General features: G+C 42.1%; 1 protein-coding gene and 1 long non-coding RNA gene across 3 annotated transcripts in view; one reads left to right on the forward strand and one right to left on the reverse strand.

Annotated features, from left to right (window-relative positions):
- Positions 1–22,135, forward strand: part of LOC141105856 (alpha-2-macroglobulin-like protein 1) — a 223,739-nt gene that overhangs the window by 115,616 nt on the left and 85,988 nt on the right. For both annotated transcript variants that reach the window (XM_073596000.1, XM_073596001.1), the window contains 5 exons: positions 2,811–2,942; positions 12,806–12,914; positions 13,586–13,664; positions 18,340–18,565; positions 19,859–19,979. In XM_073596000.1, coding sequence (XP_073452101.1) covers positions 2,811–2,942; positions 12,806–12,914; positions 13,586–13,664; positions 18,340–18,565; positions 19,859–19,979 — 667 coding nt within the window. The remainder of the gene's footprint in view (positions 1–2,810; positions 2,943–12,805; positions 12,915–13,585; positions 13,665–18,339; positions 18,566–19,858; positions 19,980–22,135) is intronic.
- Positions 1–22,135, reverse strand: part of LOC141105858 (uncharacterized) — a 211,796-nt gene that overhangs the window by 110,797 nt on the left and 78,864 nt on the right. The window lies entirely within an intron of this gene.

Below are 22,135 nucleotides of genomic sequence, written 5' to 3' on the forward strand. Positions count from 1 at the left end.
AAAATTGCCATAGTAGTTAAACCAAAGAGTGGGGGTATATGTGTAAAGAGGTTATACAAGCTAAACAATAAAAATACGCTAAAATCAATAACATAGGTCAAGTGCTACCATAGTAACCAACTAAGCTGAATACAGGCACATATGACAATGTAAAGTGCACATGCTATATCCGTGAATTTTCAAATAAACAAAAACACATTGTGGCACAGTGATAAATCCATCAATAATTGATATCAGGATGTGCTCCACAGAGAAAACTCTTGATGAGGTACAGAGATGTTAATAGATCTTAAAAACACAGATGGTTATATTCCAATGTTCAAATAAGAAGGCACCCAGGACTGTGCGGGGAGGGGTAGGTACTGTTACCATGAGTTGTGGATACACACGCCAGCGGCAGTGAGTCGTAGAGGCATAGAAGGCCACCCGGATTACAGGCTACGATGTCCTGAGAATCTCCTGCATCCTCTCCCTGAGGCTGCATTTTCATGCGAATCGCGAAGGGAAGGATTTCAGAGGTAGAACGTCGCGCCACCACAGCGGAGGTCCATGTGGCAGTGTTATATGAGATCTCGGTCGAGTTCCTGTTTCCTGCACCTTTTGCCTGCTGCATCATCGCCGGTGTGTGTCCCCATCTCCCCATCATTCCAGGAGATCGTGGCCTGTAATCCGGGTGTCCTTCTATGCCTGTACGATTCACTGCCGCTGGCGTGTGTCCACAACTCAGAAAACGCACGGGACTCAGTGCTTTGGAGAGAGATAAGAAAACACTACAGATATACAGTATCTCACAAAAGTAAGTACACCCCTCACATTTTTGTAAATATTTTGTTTTATCTTTTCATGTGACAACACTGAAGAAATGACACTTTGCTACAATATAAAGTAGCGAGTGTACAACTTGTATAGTGTAAATTTGCTTTTCCCTCAAATTAACCCAACACACAGCCATTAATGTCTAAACTGCTGGGAACAAAAGTGAGTACACCCCTAAGTGAAAATGTCCAAATTGGGCCCAATTAGCCATTTTCCCTCCCTATTGTCATGTGACTCGTTGGTGTTACAAGGTCTCAGGTCTCATACAGCGGTTTAACTCAGAACAGGCCTCGCCATGGTCGACCGAAGAAGTTGAGTGCACAAGCTCAGGGTCATATCCAGAGGTTGTCTTTGGGAAATAGACGTATGAGTGCTGCCAGCATTGCTGCAGAGGTTCAAGGGGAGGGGGGTCACCCTGTCAGTGCTCAGACCATACGCCGCACACTGCATCAAATTGGCCTGAATGGCGGTCATCCCAGAAGGAAGCCTCTTCTAAAGATGATGCACAAGAAAGCCTACAAAAAGTTTGCTGAAGACAAGCAGACTAAGGGCATAGATTACTGGAACTATGCCTTGTGGTATGATGAGACCAAAATAATTTTATTTTGTTCAGATGGTGTCAAGCGTGTGTGGTGGCAACCAGGTGAGGAGTACAAAGACAAGTGTGTCTTGCCTACAGTCAAGCATGGTGGTGGGAGTGTCATGGTCTGGGGCTGAAAGAGTGCTGCCGGCACTCGGGAGCTACAGTTCACTGGGGGAACCCTGAATACCAACATGTACTGTGACATACTGAAGCAGAGCATGATCCACTCCCTGCGAAAACTGGGCCACAGGGCAGTATTCCAACAAGTTAACGATCCCAAACACACCTCCAAAATAACCACTGCCTTGCTAAAGAAGCTAAGGGTAAAGGTGATGGACTGGCCCAGCATGTCTCCAGACCTAAATCCTATTGAGCATCTGTGGGGCATCCTCAAACAGAAAGTGGAGGAGTGCAAGGTCTCTAACATCCGTCATGGAGGAGTGGAAGAGGACTCCAGTGGCATCCTGTGAAGCTCTGGTGAACTCAAAGTCCAAGAAGGTTAAGGCAGTGCTGGAAAATAATGGTGGCCACACAAAATATTGACACTTTGGGCCCAATTTACACATTTTCAATTAGGGGTGTACTCACTTTTGTTGCCAGCGGTTTAGACATTAATGGCTGTGTGTTGAGTTATTTTGAGAGGACAGCAGATTTACACTGTTATACAAGATGTACACTCACTACTTTACACTGTGGCAAAGTGTCATTTCTTTAGTGTTGATATAATAAAATATTGACAAAAATGTGAGGGGTGTACTCACTTTTGTGAGATGCTGTATGTGCCCAGCTCAAATTTCATGAATTGGGTTTATATCCACTTTTTGGCAGGTCTTTTACCTTAAAGTTTTGTTAGTATCCTCAGTTCTGTGGCTGGTACTGATTTGTTGTTGTCAACTGTTAGCTGTTAGTTTAAAATTATTAATAGACAAATATGATTTCAAGGTAACAAAGATGTGACCTTCCAACCACAACCATTCAGCACTTTCATCTGGGTGGGTAACGGGCAAAGTGTATTTTGTTGGGATGGATGTGGTTGATAATGTTAATGCTTTTCAACACTAACCTACAGCTGCTACTGGATTATAAAGAAAGCCATCATCCAGTTTGGCATGTACCTATCAATGTCTTCTTGAGTGTCCTTTGATGGCTCCCTGTTCGGGTTTTTCGTGTGAGAGCTGCTGTATTGTCCCTAAAGATCACCAGTTGCCAGAGACTATTTTAAAAGGGGAAAAATTCAGACCCGTAAATAAACACATATCTATTTATTCATGCACTCATTTATCTAAAAACACCATAATCCCTGCTATTCTTTATCAGTATTTCCTGGATCCTATCAGAAATTAACTTTCTGAGTTTACTTTTTAACTGGAACTGCAAGTACTTATATAATGTAATCTGCTTTATGTTACAGCAAAGGAGTCTATCAAGACCCCATGGATTTGATGGTGCTGATTTTTATCAGGAAGATCACCAATGCCCAGAAAATCAGACAGCCATCCATAGGTCAATGGTACCTGTGTTTGATACTTCATTCCTGTTTCAGGTATGTCTATTTAAACGCATGCATTTTCCTCTTGAATTATAACAGTTCACCTGAAATTTATACCGTGTACAGTATATATTAATTTTATGTATATAAATTCCATGTGTAGTGCTCACCCCTGGAGGGGCTGCTGAGAATATACCCAGGTCTCCCTTGCTAGTACAGAGGCTTCCAGTCACAACCACAGTTCAATGCACTCTGACAATTCAGGCTCAGTCTAGGGGATGCATTTTTTAAATCTATTGCTGAATAACTAGTACAGGAAAGGGGTTTGTAGTCACAGGATGCTCCAAAATGTTAATAACAATCAATGAGAGGACAGACATTTTAGGAGAAAATCCCTACAGGAGCAGCACACACTACAGTACAAAACCAGGTCATACTCACAATGCCCCAAGAGCTGTCTGCCACCCAGAATCCACAGGTAGATCCTCAGTGGAGAAATAAAAGATCCTTCTCCAGACTAGGACTTCAGGACAGTGCCCTCGCAAAAAGTATATTAGTAATCTCTTTCAGACCCTCAGCTCCAACAGAACTGGAACCCTCCCTGCGGAGGAAAGAACACTCTGCTCAGGCCTCCTAAATATTTTTGTCACATCCCCAGGCACCTTCACCTCCCTCCAGGGATTGTCTAGGGCATGATAAATATTCAAACCAGGTATCTGATTCTCCCTGTCCTGTATTCTGGAAGCTTCTTCCAGAAGCAGGTGAGGAAAATCATACACCTAGCTCAGGAAACCCCGACCAGACAAAGCCACTCACTACAGTGAAGCCTAAAACCAGATTTAGCCTAGCAGCTTACCTAGAGGAGGGCGCTACCCCTGCAAATTATTTTGCAGGTAAATGGTGCCTACAAGTATCTCTGTTAGTTTTTAAAATGATCCCCATGGAGCCTTTTTGAATCCTAGGCCATTACGAGGTGCCTGTACAAAAGTGCTTAAAGCCCAACTCCAGCCAAAAAAATGTTTTTCCCATGCAGTGGAGCTGTGCCCACAATGCACAGGTCAACTGCTCATTTTTGTCTAGGGGAATGGATATATACTTACCTAATCCTTCATTATTACCAACAGTGCAAGTTAAAGAAAATCCCAAATTTAGAGTTGTCACCAGAACAGGAATATAGAGGAAATTTTCCAGTGGGAACACTAGTTACTTGGATCCTGGTGAAACCAGGGAGTTCCTCACTTTGGTGGGATTTCCTATCACTTCCTGTTTTGGCAATGGAACAGAGTGAACGTAAATTTCTACAATGGGACGCAGATGGTTAAAAAAAAAACTGACAGGGGTTATAACCCTCTCTTAACAAAAAAAACCCCAACTCTTATTCAAAATGCAAAAAATGGCCTTTAGTTCTACTGAATTTCAGGCAAAAAATCATAAATACTGACAATGTGCTGGGTAACAGCTAGCCCAATTCCATGAGATGTATACCATCTCAAGGATCATTGCCATTTCTGTATTATTTAGTTTCAGCCATGGAAGAATGTTTAGCTATCATAATACTTTGCAACAACAGAAGATCTGCAGCTCCCATACACAGAAGCTGCACTGTCCACCCCTCCTCTCCCCTTGTCCATTTACAGAATGCTTTGTATTTTGTGACTAGTTCATAAAATACAAAGCATTCTGTGAACAGGCAAGGGGAGAGGGGCATGGACAAGATGTTTTCTGTCTTTGAGAGCGAACAACAAATCCCATTGAAGTCTATGGGACCCGAACTTGAAGAATCAAAAGTGCCCATTTTGAAGGCTTATATGTAAGTGATTAGGCATACAAAGGGTATGAGGGTCCAGATACTGCCCTGGGGGACATGTATCAATGAAAAAAAAGTTTGTAAAAAATATAATTTTTAAATGAGCAGTGATTTACTGATTTTTAAACAGGAACTGCAGTCTGCTCACATAATTTGTAATAAAAACATCTTTGCCATTCTGAAGCTTACCTCCAACCAGTTTGCATATTATTTTATATATACTGTGATTCTGTACTTGCCAAATATGCTGCAGAAATCTCCCTCCACTGAGTCTGGCTGCAATCATATTAGCTGTGGACAGCTGAAGCTGCTTCCTGTTCACTTCCTGGATTTACACAGACACACACACCTCCAGCTCTGCAGCTCTCATTGGCCCTCTTATGACTCGCCCCTCCCTTCCTGGCAAACTCTCACGAGAGTGAGAGAGAGCTGTGCATGATGTCATAAGCTTCTGCTTTTTTCCAGACAAGAAACAGGAAGTGGGCTGTATAAGGTATTTACTGGCAGAAAAAAAGTGCACTAACGCACTTCAATATATTGATGTAGAAGTGCACTAACGCACTACAATATACCACAGTAAAAGTACCCTGATGCACTTCAATATACTACAGTAAAAGTGCACTAATGCACTTCAATATACTGCAGTAAAAGTGCACTAACGCACTTCATAATGCTGCAGTAAAAGTGCAGTAACGCAATTCAATATACTGCAGTAAAAGTGCCCTGACACTCTACACTGATATACTTCAATATACTGCAGTAAACCTGCCCTGACACACTAAAGGTTGTACTACATTCACGCTGCACTATCAATATATTCACACTAGTCTGATACTGTACACTCACAATAGAATCACAGTAGCAAACAAAAGCACACTAACTTGCAAGTAGCAATGAACGGAGCCCTTTTCTAGCTATCTCCAGTCCAATATCTCACTGCAAATGGCTGCTCTGGGAAGGAAGCATTTATAGTGTGGGGTGGGTCTATGAGCAATGAGCCATGATTGGACACTGTCATCATTACATTCTCCAATCATGGCTCTGACAGTGTTCTATGCCCTGACTGGGCAAAGTCTTCATTGTTTCAGCCAATCAGAGCTTCCAACGCACTGTGCGGCACACAGTGCATTGTGGGGCGGTTGGCGGGTCGAAAAAACAGTTGAATACCCTAACAATTTGGGTGTTCGCCGCAAGAGGCAAACAGCTAATACTCGGCCCAAACTCATCAACAATGATGGTGGAGGTGATATACACCTCATGGGATTTAACTAGTTATCCAGCATGTTTTAAGAAAAAACATTTCTTTATCGTACATCACGGGACACAGAGCACCATAGTAATGACTATATGGGTTATAGGCCACCTTTAGGTGAATGGACACTGGTATAACCAAAAAGGAAACAGGAAGTGCCCCTCCCTATATAACCCCTCCCATACCGGGAGTATCTCAGTTTTTTAGCCAGTGTCTAAGGTGTTGGTCACGGTTGATGAAGTACTAAGAGAGCTCCGCTAAGCAATCCCTAATGGGATCAAGGAGCTGTACAAACGGATCCATCTAAAGTGCTTGAAAGCTAAAAGGATGGTACCCGGGTCTCGTACAAGAAGAAACAAGGTTTTTGCCTGTAATGCTTCTCTTTTGAGAGCTGGACCCTGGGACCTGGCACCTTGGTCATGTTAATAAAGCCAAAGAGTTTTCCAGCAGTGCTGCTGTACAGGTCCAAGGGAGTGGACCCGTGAAAAGGGATCCGGTCCTTGAAGGTCTGGCATGACACAGCCCGCCGTGATGGGTAAAGGCTGGATCTGTCTGTGATAATTTCCAGCAGTCCTGCGGCAGGGATCAGGTAAGTCAGAAAGACAGGTAATGTATATATGATTCACTTGATCTTTCTGGTGTGAGTATTCTATGCCTTGCCTGTGTTTTGCCACTAGAGGGTGTAAAAGTTACATACCTGGCTTCCAGCATTCCATGCTTCCCCTGTGATCTGCTCAAGTGTCAGCAAAGGCTTCCTGTGGCAGCATTGCTATTTCTCCTGCTCTGTCAGCCACCAGTAAGGGTTTGGGGGGACCATCCACCATCAGAGAGGTCAGGTTCCCTCCTGCAGAAGACCCCCCACCCCCCCCTCGATCCGCCCTCACTACAGGGCCGGCATCTCTGTGCAGAGCGCGGGAAAGGGATCCTTTATATAAAAAGTGGCAAAGCCTAAGTTTGCGGGGGCGTGGCTTAAACGCCACCACAAGCACATGGAGCACAAGGCTAACTGCTTAAAAGCTTTACACTCTGGGAGTGTCTGGTTGGCTGACACAGAGCACGATTTACTAAGGACGATTTAGCTTTGGCTCTGGCTGGTTTGGAGGGACAAATAGCCGATTTGTTCGCATCCTCCTCCCAGGATGTGAGAAAACGCGGCAGATCCCCTTCTCCTGCCCTTGACCTTCCCGTTTTGGAACAACAATGGGCAGATGATAGTGGGGTACCTTTGAGGGAAGGAGGTTAGGTGACTCCTCTTCTGAGGATTCAGCATCTGAAGAACCTTTGTCAACTTTGCAATCTCAGACATTGCTAATTCAATCCTTTACGGACTTGGTCCGCTCTGGATATAAGTTGCCTCCTGCAGATGTGGATGAGGTTTCCTTCTCCTTTTTGGGTTTGCTAAAACCCCCATAGGGTTCTCTTGCTTTGCCTATGCACTCGTTACTGGAGCAACTGATTTATGCTGATTGGGATCACCCAGATAAACAATTTTCTCCCCCTAAGAAATTTTCATTTCTTTATTCTATGGAGAAAAAGTTCTCAAAGAAATGGGATTTGCCAGCAGTAGATGCTGGTATCTCCTCTGTGAACAGGAGTTTAACTTGTCCAGTGGACAATGTACAAGTATTTAGAGATCCAGCTGATAAAAAGTTGGAATCTCTACTAAAAGCCTAATTTGCTGTAGCCGGTGCGGTGGTACAGCCTGCAGTAGCAGCAATAGGCATCTGTCAATCCCTTCAGCATGAACTCAAGTAGATTATTAAAAAAGTTCCTGCTCAAGCTGATGAGGCTGAAAGTTTAGCTGAGCTACCTAGGGCCCTATACTTTTCAGTGTACGCTATTAAGGATTTCATCCATCAGGCACCCTGTGCTTATGTTGATACATATGCGCAGGACTCTGTGGCTTAAAAATTGGTCAGCCCAGTTACCATGCAAGAAGCTCTTGGCTGGGTTTTCCTTTCATGAAGAAAGGTTGTTTGGGGAAGATTTGGGTAAGTATACCCAAAAGATTTCTGGGGGTAAGAGTACCCTTCTGCCGGTTTATAAAAAGAATAGACGGCCTTCTTTCAAGACTTCCTCTCCTATGCCTGGGGCAACAGCCTCCAGGCAGTATCGTTGGCTTCCACAGTCGGGGGCAAAGGGTAAGCCTCATAACCAGACACAGGGCTACAAAAAGCCCTGGGGTCAGAAGTCCACAAAACAGAATCCCAAGGCTTCCTTGTGAAGGGGCGCCCCCGCTCAATTGAGTGGGGGGGAAGACTGCGGTGGTTTTCAGAAACTTGGCAAGAGGAAATCCAAGACAAGTGGGTCCTCTCTGTAGTAGCCCTAGGCTACAAACTAGAGTTCCAAGAATTTCCAACATCGCATTTTCAAAAATCAAACGTTACCAAGGACCCAGTAAAGAAAAAGTCCTTATTTCTGGCACTGGACCGATTACTGTGTCAGGGAGTGATAATAGAGGTTCCCTCAGAAAAGAGGGACATGGGGTTTTATTCAAATCTCTTTATGGTACCAAAACCAAAAGACCCATGTCAGACCCATTCTAGATCTCAGGAATCTGAATCACTTCCTAAACATCCGCTCATTTTGAATGGAGTTGACTCAGTCAGTTGTTTCCACCCTACAGGGAGGAGAGGTTCTAGCATCCATAGATATCAAGGATGCGTATCTACATGTGCCAATATTTCCCGCTCACCAGAAGTTTCTGCAGTTTGCGGCAGAGCAGCGCCACTTTCGGTTCGTGGCCTTGCCTTTCGGGTTAGCCACCGCTCCCCGACTGTTTACAAAAGTGTTAGCCCCAGTACTAGCAAGACTAAGGGGCCAGAGTATAGCAGCAATAGCATACCTAAACGACCTGCTACTGGTAGATCAGTCAATAGCAGGGTTAAATCAGGGGGTGTCCAGAACAGTCAGTAATCTGAGACACCTGGGTTGGATTCTCAAACTAGAGAAATAATCCTTACAGCCGGTAAGAAGGCTGCAGTATTTGGGCCTGGTCATAGACACAACCCAGGAAAGGGTGTTCTTGCAAAGGTCAATACTCTAATGCCCCGTACACACGGTCAGACTTTGTTCGGACATTCCGACAACAAAATCCTAGGATTTTTTCCGACGGATGTTGGCTCAAACTTGTCTTGCATACACACGGTCACACAAAGTTGTCGGAAAATCCGATCGTTCTGAACGCGGTGACGTAAAACACGTACGTTGGGACTATAAACGGGGCAGTAGCCAATAGCTTTCATCTCTTTATTTATTCTGAGCATGCGTGGCACTTTGTCCGTCGGATTTGTGTACACACGATCGGAATTTCCGACAGCGGATTTTGTTGTCGGAAAATTTTATATCCTGCTCTCAAACTTTGTGTGTCGGAAAATCCGATGGAAAATGTGTGATGGAGCCTACACACGGTCGGAATTTCCGACAACAAGGTCCTATCACACATTTTTCGTCGGAAAATCCGACCGTGTGTACGAGGCATTAGAGAGCTGGTCCATGCGGTCAAGGCAAAGAAGGGTCCTTCCATTTGCCTTTGCATGAGACTACTAGGGAAGATGGTAGCTTCCTTTGAAGCGGTTCCCTATGCCCAGTTTCATTCAAGACTGTTGCAACATAGCATTTTGTCTGCTTGGAACAAACGGATCCAAGCCTTGGATTATCCAATGAATCTGGCTCCAAAGGTACGCCAGAGTCTCAACTGGTGGTTGATAAGCAGGAATTTACAGAAGGGGAAATCCTTCATTCCAGTTTTCTGGAAAGTAGCAACAATGGATGCCAGCTTATGGGGCTGGGGAGCAGTTCTAGAAGAGACCACTGTTCAAGGGAAGTGGTCAGAGTCCGAAAAGACCTTGCCCATCAATATCCTAGAGATTCGGCAGTACTCCTGGCTCTAATAGCCTGGACGTCCATATTGCGGAATGCTCGAATGCTCCTGTCAGTATACAATCCGACAATGCCACAGCAGTGGCCTATATCAATCACCAAGGAGGCACCAGAAGCCACGCAGCCCAAAGGGAGGTGGACAATGTTCTGTCTTGGGCAGAGAAATATGTTCCTTACTACTCTGCAGTTTACATGCCGCCAGGAGTGGAAAATTGGCATGCAGATTTTCTGAGCCGTCAACAGTTGTTGCCGGGAGAATGGTCTCTACATCCAGATGTCTTTTTGGCCATATGCCAAACATGGGGTACGCCGGACGTAGATCTATTGGCGTCCAGGTTCAACAAGAAGTTGGACAACTTTGTGGCAAGAGCAAGGGATCCACTTGCACTCAGAGTAGATGCGTTAGTCATCCCATTGAATCAGTTTTCACTGATTTATGCATTCCCTCCAGTACAGCTGCTAACATGGCTGCTTCACAGGATCAGGGAAGAAGGGAAGCCGTTAATCCTAGTGGCCCCCGGCATGGCCCAGAAGACCCTGGTATGCAGGGATCGTGAGAATGGCAGTAGGGGAGTCTTTGACCCTTCCACCTCGTCCTGACCTGCTGTCGCAGGGACCAGTATTCCATCCTGCCTTACAAATGCTAAATTTAATGGTGTGGCTTTTCTACATTCTAAAAAATAGGGGGCTTTCAGGTTCAGTAGTAACCATCCTGATTAATGCCAGAAAGCCGGTATCCAGGACCATTTATTACGGGGTCTGGAAGGCTTATGTCACTTGGTGCGAAACCAAGGGTTGGCATCCTCGTAAGTATGTCATAGGAAGAATTCTGGCCTTTCTACAATTAGGGGTAGAAATTAGGCTGGCCTTGAGTACAATCAAGGGTCAGATTTCGGCCTTGGCAGTGTTTTTCCAAAGGCCGCTTGCTTCGCATTCTTTAGTCCAGGCATTCATACAAGGGGTAACTCGGATAACTCCGCCAGTTAGCATACCCTTGTGCCCATGGGATTTGAATCTGGTTTTGTTGGTGTTGCAAAAGCAACCCTTTGAACCTATACGGAATATTCTTTGGATCCTTTTTGATAAGGAAATTGGTATTCCTAGTTGCGATAACCTCTGCAAGAAGAGTATCAGAATTGGCTGCTTTCTCCTGTAAAGAGCAATACTTAATCATTCATAAGGATAAGGTGGTGCTGCATCTGCACCCAACCTTTTTACCAAAGATAGTGTTTGGTTTTCATCTGAATCAAGATACTTCCTTACCTTACTTTTTCCCAGAACCTCATTCTGTAGAAGAAAAATTCTCTCAATGTACTGAGAGCAATTAAAGTCTGAAAGTGACTGCTCAGATACGGAAAACTGATGTTTTGTTTGTGTTGCTGGAAGGCCCTAAAAAGGGTCAGGCAGCATAGAAATCTACTGTTGCTAAGTGGATTCATCAGGTGATTAGTCAGGCGTATGGCCTGAAAAGAAAGGTTCCTCCCTTTCAGATTAAAGTGCACTGTACCCGTGCAGTCAGTACTTCATGGGCAGTGCATCACTAAGCCTCTGTGGCTCAGGTTTGCAAGGCCGCTACTTGGTCCTCAGTACATACATTCATGAGATTCTATCAAATGGATGTAAGATGGCAGGAGGACACCACCTTCGGTGCAGTGTGCTGCAGGCAGCAGTATAGGGTCCTCACGCCTGGAGGCGGCTATTTGCTTTGTGTCTCCCTCCCCTCAGGTGGCATTGCTTTGGGACATCCCATATAATTATTATTATGGTGTTATGAGTCCCGTGATGTACCATAAAGAAAATAGGATTTTTATAACAGCTTACCTGGAAAATCCCTTTCTTGGAGTACATCACGGGACACAGAGGTCCCTCTCCTCTTATTGGGATATGTATATATTGCTATGCTACAAAAACTGAGATACTCCCGGTATGGGAGGGGTTATATAGGGAGGGGCACTTCCTGTTTCCTTTTTGGTTATACCAGCGTCCATTCACCTAAAGGTGGCCTATAACACATATAGTTATTACTGTGGTGCTCTGTGTCCCATGATGTACTCCAAGAAAAGGATTTTACAGGTAAGCTGTTATAAAAATCCTATTTTTCCTAGAGTTTTGCTTTAGGCTAGGTTTCCACTATTGCGACCTGAAAGTTGTGCGATTTTGCCACTATTTTGATGTGACTTGAAGCAATGCTTGTGTATTCTTGAGGTCTATGGACCTCAAGTCGCATCAAAGTGTGACCAAAGTAGTGCAGGGACTACTTTGAAGTCTCTGCAACTTGAAGTTGCACAGTTATGAATGGTACTCATTGGAAATCGTTGGGGTATGACTTGTCATGCGACTTTGCAGTCCCGTGTTGCATGACAAGTCACACTAGTGGAAACCGAGCCTTAAGGCTGTCTCAGGTTCACTTTCTTGTCAAAATAGCTATGCCTACAATACTGAATTTCTTCAGAATTTGCTGGTTCTCTGGATTTCATATCAGTCCTAATGCCTTTACTACTTAGTAATTCGATACCTGGGACCAATTTTGCAGCTTATAATAGCTGGGTTCCTAACTTGCTCAGTATCAGTTGCTCACCAAGTAGTAAAGCTGAGGAACTAGCAATTTATGGAGAATGTTAACAATGGCAGCCTATGTATTCCACCCCCCTTTGACCCAGTTATGAAAACTTTATTTGGCCAGGTTCTTTATAGATGCAGTGGGAAATGACTCACTGGTGTATTATTTAAGAAGATCCCAGAATGCATTTTTTTTTACATTTAGCAGCTACCATAGCCCACGAAAATTATACTCAGAAAAAGTTTGCTGAAGCCCTTGCAATAAGTATATAGGTGACATTTTTAAAAAATTAAACTAGAGGTTCACCTGAACAGAACACAATCAACAATGACAAACTGGAACAGTTTATGCATTTAGGTATTTAATTTTTTTAGTTAGTTATTTATGAAACTTAATAACTACCTTTGACTACCTAGATAAGTCAACTGAGGTTAATCACCAACACTCATGTCAAGAAGCCAGTGGAATGTGTTGATAATTTGGTTGCCCCTCGTCAGGGAATCAAGAGGAAACATGGCCAGAAAGGTACTTCAAGTTCTTTACTTCATGTTAACTTTAAATGCAGGTTATAACATAAACAATGTACAATATTCAGGTAATTCATACCAATTTGTTGTATGTCTTCTCAGAAATTCTCTTGAATGTGGCCCTGACCCCTCACACGTTACACTGCACACCTACAACTTAACTCTTTAGGCAGATATCATGACCTAATATATTTTATTTAGTCTCTGATCTGATATTTATTGCTCTGCTGTCTACAAATGCACCATTTCATTTAGTCTCCTTATAGCTGAACACTAGATAAAAAAAAGCTAACACAATGTTAAAATACTTTTAAGGGAGTTGTTTTCCAACTACAGAAAAACCACTACGCATCTAGTCATGAAATTTACAAAGCACTGTCACACAACATAGTAAATATGGTTAATATTCACTTTGCAAAGAATACCCAAACACATGCAAGGAAAATCATGCTTGCACATGATTGGATAATAACATTCAGTATAACTCTACCTCATTTACTAAACTAAAAGAAAATTCCTTTGCAAAGTTGATGACCAATTTGTCTTTACTAAATCAATCCCAATGGGTGGGCCTTCTACATTTTATTTTATGACAAATTTTATTTCATTCCATAGCAGCTTCTTGTACCATATCACTATTACTTTATGATTCTATTTTGTATCCTAAAGCCAAAGAAGACGAGGTCAAGCAGCGTTCCCCAAGAATTTCCTTCCCAGATACCTGGCTGTTTGAATTAGTGGTGGTGGGGTAAGTACATTATTGCTCAGCAGTGATGAGCGAAGTGGTTTCTGCAAGTTGTCACCAAAGTAACATCTCGCTCAATGAGTTGCTTGGGTGAAATTTGCTTGACCGAAAACATCCTTATTTTATTTCTTAATTTAGACAGTGTTTTTTGGAAGGAGGGTGTATTTCGGATATTTTGGCTTAGTTTGCTTCATAAAATGTAATTTGCATTTGCATTTTTTTAGGGGTTGCTTCACTGCCATAGGTGGTTTTGCATTTTTTGTGTAAATGTTTAAAAAAATAATTTTAGGTCTGAATATTACACAAGACACCAAAATATTATATATATTTTTAAAGCAGGCACCCTAGAGAACAAAACAGTGGTAGTTTCATTTTTTATGCCACACAATGTAAGCACAGTGGTTTAGGACACACAAACATTCAGTGAAAAATACACTAATGTAAAATGTAGGGCAGACAAATGCAATAAATTGACCTTTTTTTTTTTGAAAAAATATAAAAGGTAAGTTTGCACTGATTAAAAAAAACCCCAATATGTCAAATATTAAAATTTTATACATCCATGTAATGGAGACAAACTTCAGTACCCTATAATTTCCATAGCCCCAAAAAGGTCAGGTCATCAGTTTAGAGTTAACTGTGAATAATGGGCCTAGAATTATTGCTTTCACTGTGGCATGTGTGACAATATGTAATGCGTATTGCATATGGAGTGATTTTTATAAGTGTTTGGGTGTAATTTTTTACACTTTTTAAAAAAAAAATTACTGGACTTTTTTAAATCACATAAATGACAAAAATTCCCCTATGTGATGAAATTTTAATGACAGGTTCTGCCTTAATAAGACATCAAGGGTCTAAAAGCCCCCTGATGTTTCACCTGTCCTCTAATGCATGTAATGGAGTGTAGATCTCACTCCTTTACATTGTTCCCTGGCCATACTGGCGAGTGACATTGACACCAAGACCCAAAAAATAAGTTTTATACATTGCTTCCAGTCAGTCAAAGAAAGTGAATATCAGCAAACTGACTTCTCTGGTCTCCCTCCCCTCTACCTGGAGGCACCTGCTTAACTCATCTCAGGTCCATCAATGGGCATGCAGAGCCTGGGAAAAATGATAGGGGCCCACAAGGGAGACCAGGAGTAATGGGGGTATGTGGAAGTGATCCAGTGGATGCACAGCCTCCAGATTGCTTTCACCTGACAGCCAGCTTGTCAGATTTACACACACAGTGACTGGGACTCATACTGGGACTGTATGTAAAACATCTCAAAGCCACCAACGCAGTTTCTGCTTTGGTTGCAGTAAAATGGTTAAATGTGCTATTTTGCTCTTTCTTTTGCTGTCTGTTTTTCCTTAAAAATATATATAATATATACTGTGTATGTATATATATATATATATATATATATATATATATATATAAATATAAATTATTGACACCAGAATAGCCAAATGGAGCTTCTGTAGCCATCAGGGGCCATTTAAAGCCTATTGCGCCCTTTAGAACCATCAAAAAGATAACCTAAAGGAAACGTTTGGGGTTAATATAAGATGAACATGCTCATCTCATCTCCTTTCATCTCCTTCTTTGTTATTTTCAGCTCATCTCCATGCTCACCTCAATACAGCTGCCAGCTCTAAGACAGAGAATTGAGCAATTACATTACTGCTGATCGGTCAGCTCTCATTCTTCTCAGAGCTGAAATCAGTGACTGTCAGTCACCACTCTCTGCCCTGTCGCTCCAGTACTTACTAGAGTGCCAATCTGGGAAGAGAGTGAGAGCAGTTGGCTTTGGCTCTCACCAATGCACTAAGAGCCAGAGCTAGCTGTCAATAAGGCAGCTGGGTGGATCCTGAGAATATGTTTAGTAGCCTGGTGCAGCTCTGTGACATCAGCCAACAGTGGGCTTTAGCCCACTGTCAGCTCACAAGAGAGCAAAAGTAACACCAAAAAGCTTGGGCCATACTTCTCTTTTAATTTCACCTTTCCCATGGACTCCAACACATTTGCCCAAAATTATAATATTTTGGCAAAATCTCTTGAACTTCACTGAGATTTTGGAGAAATAAAAACTGTTAGTTTATCTCATCCCTTTTGCTCAGCTTTATTAATTGATTAAAGAACTAATACATTAAAACAAAAATGTATGTGATTTTGAAGGTTTTAATAGTAACAGATTCAAATAGAAAAGGTCCGAGTGACATATGAAGCATCAAGGGGCTGATCGGTGTAAAAAGCATAGGGTTTTACACTGAGCAAAATTATAAACGCAACACTTTTGTGTTTGCCCCTATTTATCATGAGCTGAACTTAAAGATCTACAACTTTTTCTATGTACACAAAAAGCCTATTTCTCTCAAATATTGTTCACAAAATCTGTCTGAATCTGTGTTAGTGGGTGCTTCTCCTTTGCCAAGATAATCCATCCACCTCACAGGTGTGGCATATCAAGATGCTGATTAGACAGCATGATTATTGCACAGGTGTGCCTTAGGCTGGCCACAATAAAAGGCCACTCTAAAATGTGCAGTTTTATCACACAGCAGAATGCCAAAGATGTTGCAAGTTTTAAGGAAGCGTGCAATTGGTATGCTGACTGCAGGAATGTCCACCAGAGCTGTTGCCCTTGAATTAAATGTTCATTTCTCTACCATAAGCTGTCTCCAAAGGCGTTTCAGAGAGTTTGGCAGTACATCCAACCGGCCTCACAACCGCAGACCACGTGTAACCACACCAGCCCAGGACCTCCACATCCAGCATCTTCACCTCCAAGATCCTCTGAGACCAGCCACCCGGACAGCTACTGCATCAATCGGTTTGCATAACCAAAGAATTTCTGCACAAACTGTCAGAAACTGTCTCAGGGAAGCTCATCTGCATGCTCGTCGTCCTCATCAGGGGTCTCGATCTGACTGCAGTTCGTCGTTGAAACCGGCTTGAATGGGAAAATGCTCACATTCAATGGCGTCTGGCACTTTGGAGAGGTGTTCTCTTCACGGATGAATCCCGGTTTTCACTGTACTGGGCAGTATGGCATTGTGTGGGTGAGCAGTTTGTTGATGTCAAAGTTGTGGATCAAGTGGCCCATGGCAGTGGGGTTATGGTATGGGCAGGCATATGCTATGGATTATAAACACAGGTGCATTTTAATTTGAATGCACAGGTACTGTGACGAGATCCTGAGGAGCCATTGTTGTGCCATTCATCCACGACCATCACCTCATGTTGCAGCATGATAATGCACAGCCCCATGTTGCAAGGATCTGTACACAATTCCTGGAAGCTGAAAACATCCCAGTTCTTGCATGGCCAGCATACTCACCAGATATGTCACCCATTGAGCATGTTTGGGATGCTCTGGATCGGCGTATATGACAGCGTCTTCCAGTTCCTGCCAATATCCAGCAATTTCGCACGGCCATTGAAGAGGAATGGACCAACGTTCCACAGGCCACAATCCACAACCTGATCAACTCTATGCGAAGGAGATGTGCTGCACTGCGTGAGGCAAATCGTGGTCACACCAGATACTGACTAGTTTTCGGACCTCCCTGACCCCCAATACAGTAAAACTGCACATTTTAGAGTGGCTTTTTATTGTGGCCAGCCTAAGGCGCACCTGTGCATTAATCATGCTGTCTAATCAGCATTTTGATATGCCACACTTGTGAGGTGGTTGGATTATCTCGGCAAAGGAGAAGTGCTCACTGACACAGATTTAGACAGATTTGTGAATAATATTTGAGAGAAATAGGCCTTTTGTGTACATAGAAAAAGTCGCAGAGTTCAGCTCATGATAAATATGAGCAAACACAAAAGTGTTGCGTTTTATAATTTTTCTCAGTGTATATATTTTTATTGACACCAGAATAGTCAAAGGGAGCTTCTGTAGCCATCAGAAGCCATTTAAAGCCTATTGTGCCCTTTAAAACCTTGAAAAAGATTACCCTAAAGGAAACTTTTGGGGTTATTATAAAATTGACATCCATGCTCACCTCGATACAGCTGCCAGCTCTAAGACAGAGAATTCAGCAATCACATTACTGCTGATCGGTCAGCTCTCATTCTTCTCAGAGCTGACATCAGTGACTGTCAGTCACCACTGTCTGCCCAATCACTCCAGTGCTTACTAGAGTGCCAATCTGGGGAGAACGTGGGAGCAGTTGGCTTTGGCTCTCAGCCATGCACTGAGAGCCAGAGCTAGCTGTCAATAAGGCAGCTGGATGGATCCTGAGAAAATGTTCAGCGTCTTTCCGGAGCCTGGTGACATCAGCCAACAGTGGGCTTTAGGGTCACAGGAGAGCAAAAGTAAATGCCCTCCTGTGACTGAGAAGTATCACCAAAAAGCTTGGGCCATACTTCTCTTTTAATTTTACCTTTCCCATGGACTCCAACGTATTTGACCAAAATGATAATGATCCATCACCAATGTGGTCATCATATGTTCATTAATATCTCATCTTACATACAGGAGACAGTAGTGGCAGCAACTGCGAACTTGCAGATTCTGAAAGATGTTGTCACCCTCCTTGTAGAACTGCAGGTGTAGGTGGATCATACTAGTATTTATGCCACTAGAAATTTATTGGCAGATAAAACAGTTCTGTACAAAATGGTTTCAACTGTGTATTAAGCAGTTTGCCTTCATCAGCCCCTTCTTTTCTCTTACAGCCCAGAAGGCCACACTGTGCTAAACCTGAATACACCAGACAGTATCACCAAATGGGAGACAGATGCCGTGTGCCTGGGAAAATCTGGTATTGGGGAGATCCGAAATGTTGGGCTCGTCACCCTCCAACCTTATTTCATTGACCTAGTTATACCTTACTCTGTGGTACAAGGAGAAAAATTTAAAATTGATGCCCAGATCTTCAGCTATGAGAAGAAATGTATTTTGGTAAGACCAGTCAGTAGCTCCATGATCTAATCACATACTCCAATGCATAGTATCTTGCAGTAACCCATACTAACCAACCAAAAATATTAATTTAGCATCTAAGAAAAGATAGACCATGGAACACTGTGTTGTTGATGGTTGATATGGGTTTTGAGCAATGTAAAAGTGCTTCATGTAGCCAAACTCACAGTTAAATCATAGTTTTTGTTCAAACTTCAAGCCTTACAAGCATGGACCTCAATCAAACAGCTTTGAGATGTACCAGAAGAGCTTGTATGTCTCAGAATACAGAAAGTAAGGCTGGTATAAGCTCCTGTGGGGAGTCGAGCCCTGAAATAATTTTGTAGCCTTCATACATTCTGCACTTGTCCTTCAGTTCTATACCAAATTATCAGTCAAGGCAATGAGAAAATACACAGATGATACTGGTGTATTTTATACTTCAGGGGTCAATATTTTAGCTCCAGTCCAGAGCTTCAAAAGACATAAAATGAGCAAATAAGTGTACATAAAGACAAAACTTTTTTTACTTTTAAAATTATGTAGCATAGGGCATGGTTAAGAGTCCTTTCCTTTTTTATTTTCCCCTCTATGCCCATAAGAGTTCCCCTCACCACTTCTCCCAGTGTAGAGAGAGCTGGAAGTCAGATACGATATCTACAAAGTGAGAGGATATCCCCTCTTAAGCTAATTTCACACTAAAGGCGGTTTTCAGGCGTTTTAGCACTAAAAATAACGCCTGAAAACCGCCTCCCATGCCACCCCAGTGTGAAATCCTGAGTGCTTTCATACTGGGGCGGGACGTTAGAAAAAGTCCTGCAAGCATCATTTTTGGGGAAGATTGAGGTCCATGCTTGCAAGGCTTGAAGTTTGAACAAAAACTATGATTTAACTGTGAGTCTGGATACATGAAGCATTTTTACATTGCTCAAAACCCATAGCATCCATCAACAAAACAGTGTTCCATGGTCTGTCTTTTCTAAGATGCTAAATGAATATTTTAAGTTGTCACCAGGACAAGTTTGCCCATTGAAAGATTTTCCCTCAATTCCTGTTTTTTTACATACCCATTAATGTAATATGGTGCTTCATTGGACTGCAACTACTATACTATAGGATAATGACAATCTTAGGCTTTTCTCATAGTACAGAACAAAGAGCAACTTTGAATTCAGTTTCAGCAGCATTCAGTGGGAAGAGATTTTTTTATGCTGCTATTTGAATCATTATATTAAATAATTCCACATAGATAAGTTTGTCATCACACTTTCTAAAGTGTTTTCATCCTTACAGGTGGCAGTGTCTCTATCTGAAAGTGATGGTATCCATACAGTTCAAGGCAAAGACCAAGCCCGATGTGTCTGTGATGGTCATGTCAGCCACTTCAGCTGGGATGCCACAGCTACAAAACTAAGTACTGTTCCAATTTATTACAATATACTTTCCTTTTACCCAGGAAGGGAAGTTGGCAGCTCTGGCTGGAGGCTGTCATTCATTGACTTTTAGCTCTCACTTGATTTTGACTAAAGCTGTACTGAGAAAAAATGGATGATAAATCAGATTCTAAGGCAGGCCATAGACGGTGAAAATGTCTTACCTGCAACCATGGAATGCAGCCCTCAATTCCCCCATCAACCCAGACCTTACCATTAAGCCATTGTATTCTCCCAGAAGGGGGGGGCGGGAGGAGCCATTACCGCCTGGAGAAGACAGTGATTATTGCTAGCGGCTATAGCAGCCACTAGCAATAATCACAATTATATCCGGAAGGCTGGTTGTACCCAAGTTGATTGATCAACTTGATACATTCAGTCTACTCACACACAATTCGAACCTCGGCTGGTTCCTGTTGAACCAGCTGACATTCAAACTAGACATGTGCACTGCCAAAAAATGTGCTCGTTTTTGGGTTTTTTCATTTTTCGGTTCATTCGTTACAGTCGAAATTTGTTATTTTCGAAGAAATTCAAAATTTTGAAAATCCGAAAATCTAAAATAATAACTAACAAACTAGCTAATATTAACTATTAAATTATAGGTATTGGAATTTCCTTTCAAATTTGGCTGTTCGTGAACATAACAAATACAAATGTATCCGGAGTTACGAATTATCCGAAATAACTAATGTTGCATCTAAACGATGGAACGTAATGAATTAATAACAATAAATAATACCATTTTTAAATTATTATTATTATTCATTAGTCATTATCTTCCATTTGTTTAGATGCAGCATTCGTTATTTCGGATAATTAGTAACTTCGGATAAATTCGTATTTGTTATGTTCACTAACAGCCAAATTTGAAAGGAAATTCTTACACCTATAATTTAATAGTTAGTAATAGTTATTGTTAGTTATTTCAGATTTTTTGAATTTTCTCATTTTCGTTCTTATTTTCGGATTTTTGTTCTTATTTTCGAGTTTTCGTTCTTTTGGATTTTTTGGATTTTCTGATTTTCAAATATCTGAATCTTCAAATTTTCAAATCTTCAAATTTTCAATTTTCTAATTTCCGAATCTTCGAATTTTAGATTTTTGGAATTTTAGATTTTCGACTTTTCGAATATTCAAATTTTCAAATTTCCGACTTTTTTGTCATTTCTTCAGTGTTGTCACATGAAAAGATATAATCAAATATTTACAAAAATTTGAGGGGTGTACTTACTTTTGTGAGATACTGTATACTGATAGTAATATATATGTATTAGTGAAAGAAACTCAGGAAGGCTGAGCTTTAGCTGTTCATCTTTAGCATGAAAGTTAAAGGCTGTACATGTTACACCTGTATTTAGCATGCACCCCCTCTTCCATAATCCCCCCCCCCCCATGCTGATCACAGATGCAATGCTCTGTGGGCTTTTTACCTGCAAAAAATGTGCATTTCTTTTTTTTTTTTCAAAGGGTGACCTTATCTTTTAGGCTGGGTTCACACCTATGCGAATTGGATACGGGTTTCACCGCATCCAATTCACATACCAGGAGAATGTGACCGTCTCTCTTTGGAGCCAGTTCACATATCTCCGGGGCGGCTGCGGAGCGGCTGTGCGTCTTTGGCAAAGATTCGGCCCTGATTCATCCCTGAAATGGAGAACAGGGACGCACAGTGTTCCTGTGCGTTCTGTGGCCATTTCCAATGTGAACCGAGCCTTAAGTAGATGAGGGCTGAGAATCCTCAGTAAGCTACAAGCTAAAATAGAGACCTATCTCTGTGCAAGATATAAATGCAATTCAGTTGATTTGCTTAAAGTATAACTAAAGGCAAAACTTTTTGTTTTTGTTTTGGACAGAGGGGAGAGGGATTAAAACCCCTGTCAGTTTTGTTTGCTGTCTGTCCCCCTATTAAGGAGACCCCCCCTCTATTTGTCCTGTTTACCATCATCATTGAATGTGAAAATAAAAGAAAATCCCAAATTTTGGGTCGTCCCCAGAAAAGTAATAGGGGGAAAATTTTCAAATGGGGACACTAGTTCTGGTAACCTGGTAGGTCCCCAAGAAATTCCCTTAATTTGCAGGGATTTTCTCTAACTTCCTGTTTGACTACGGGACAGGAAGTGTAGAAAAATCTATG

Source organism: Aquarana catesbeiana, linkage group LG08, assembly GCF_042186555.1.
Source record: "Aquarana catesbeiana isolate 2022-GZ linkage group LG08, ASM4218655v1, whole genome shotgun sequence".
Taxonomy (NCBI): Eukaryota; Metazoa; Chordata; class Amphibia; order Anura; family Ranidae; genus Aquarana; species Aquarana catesbeiana.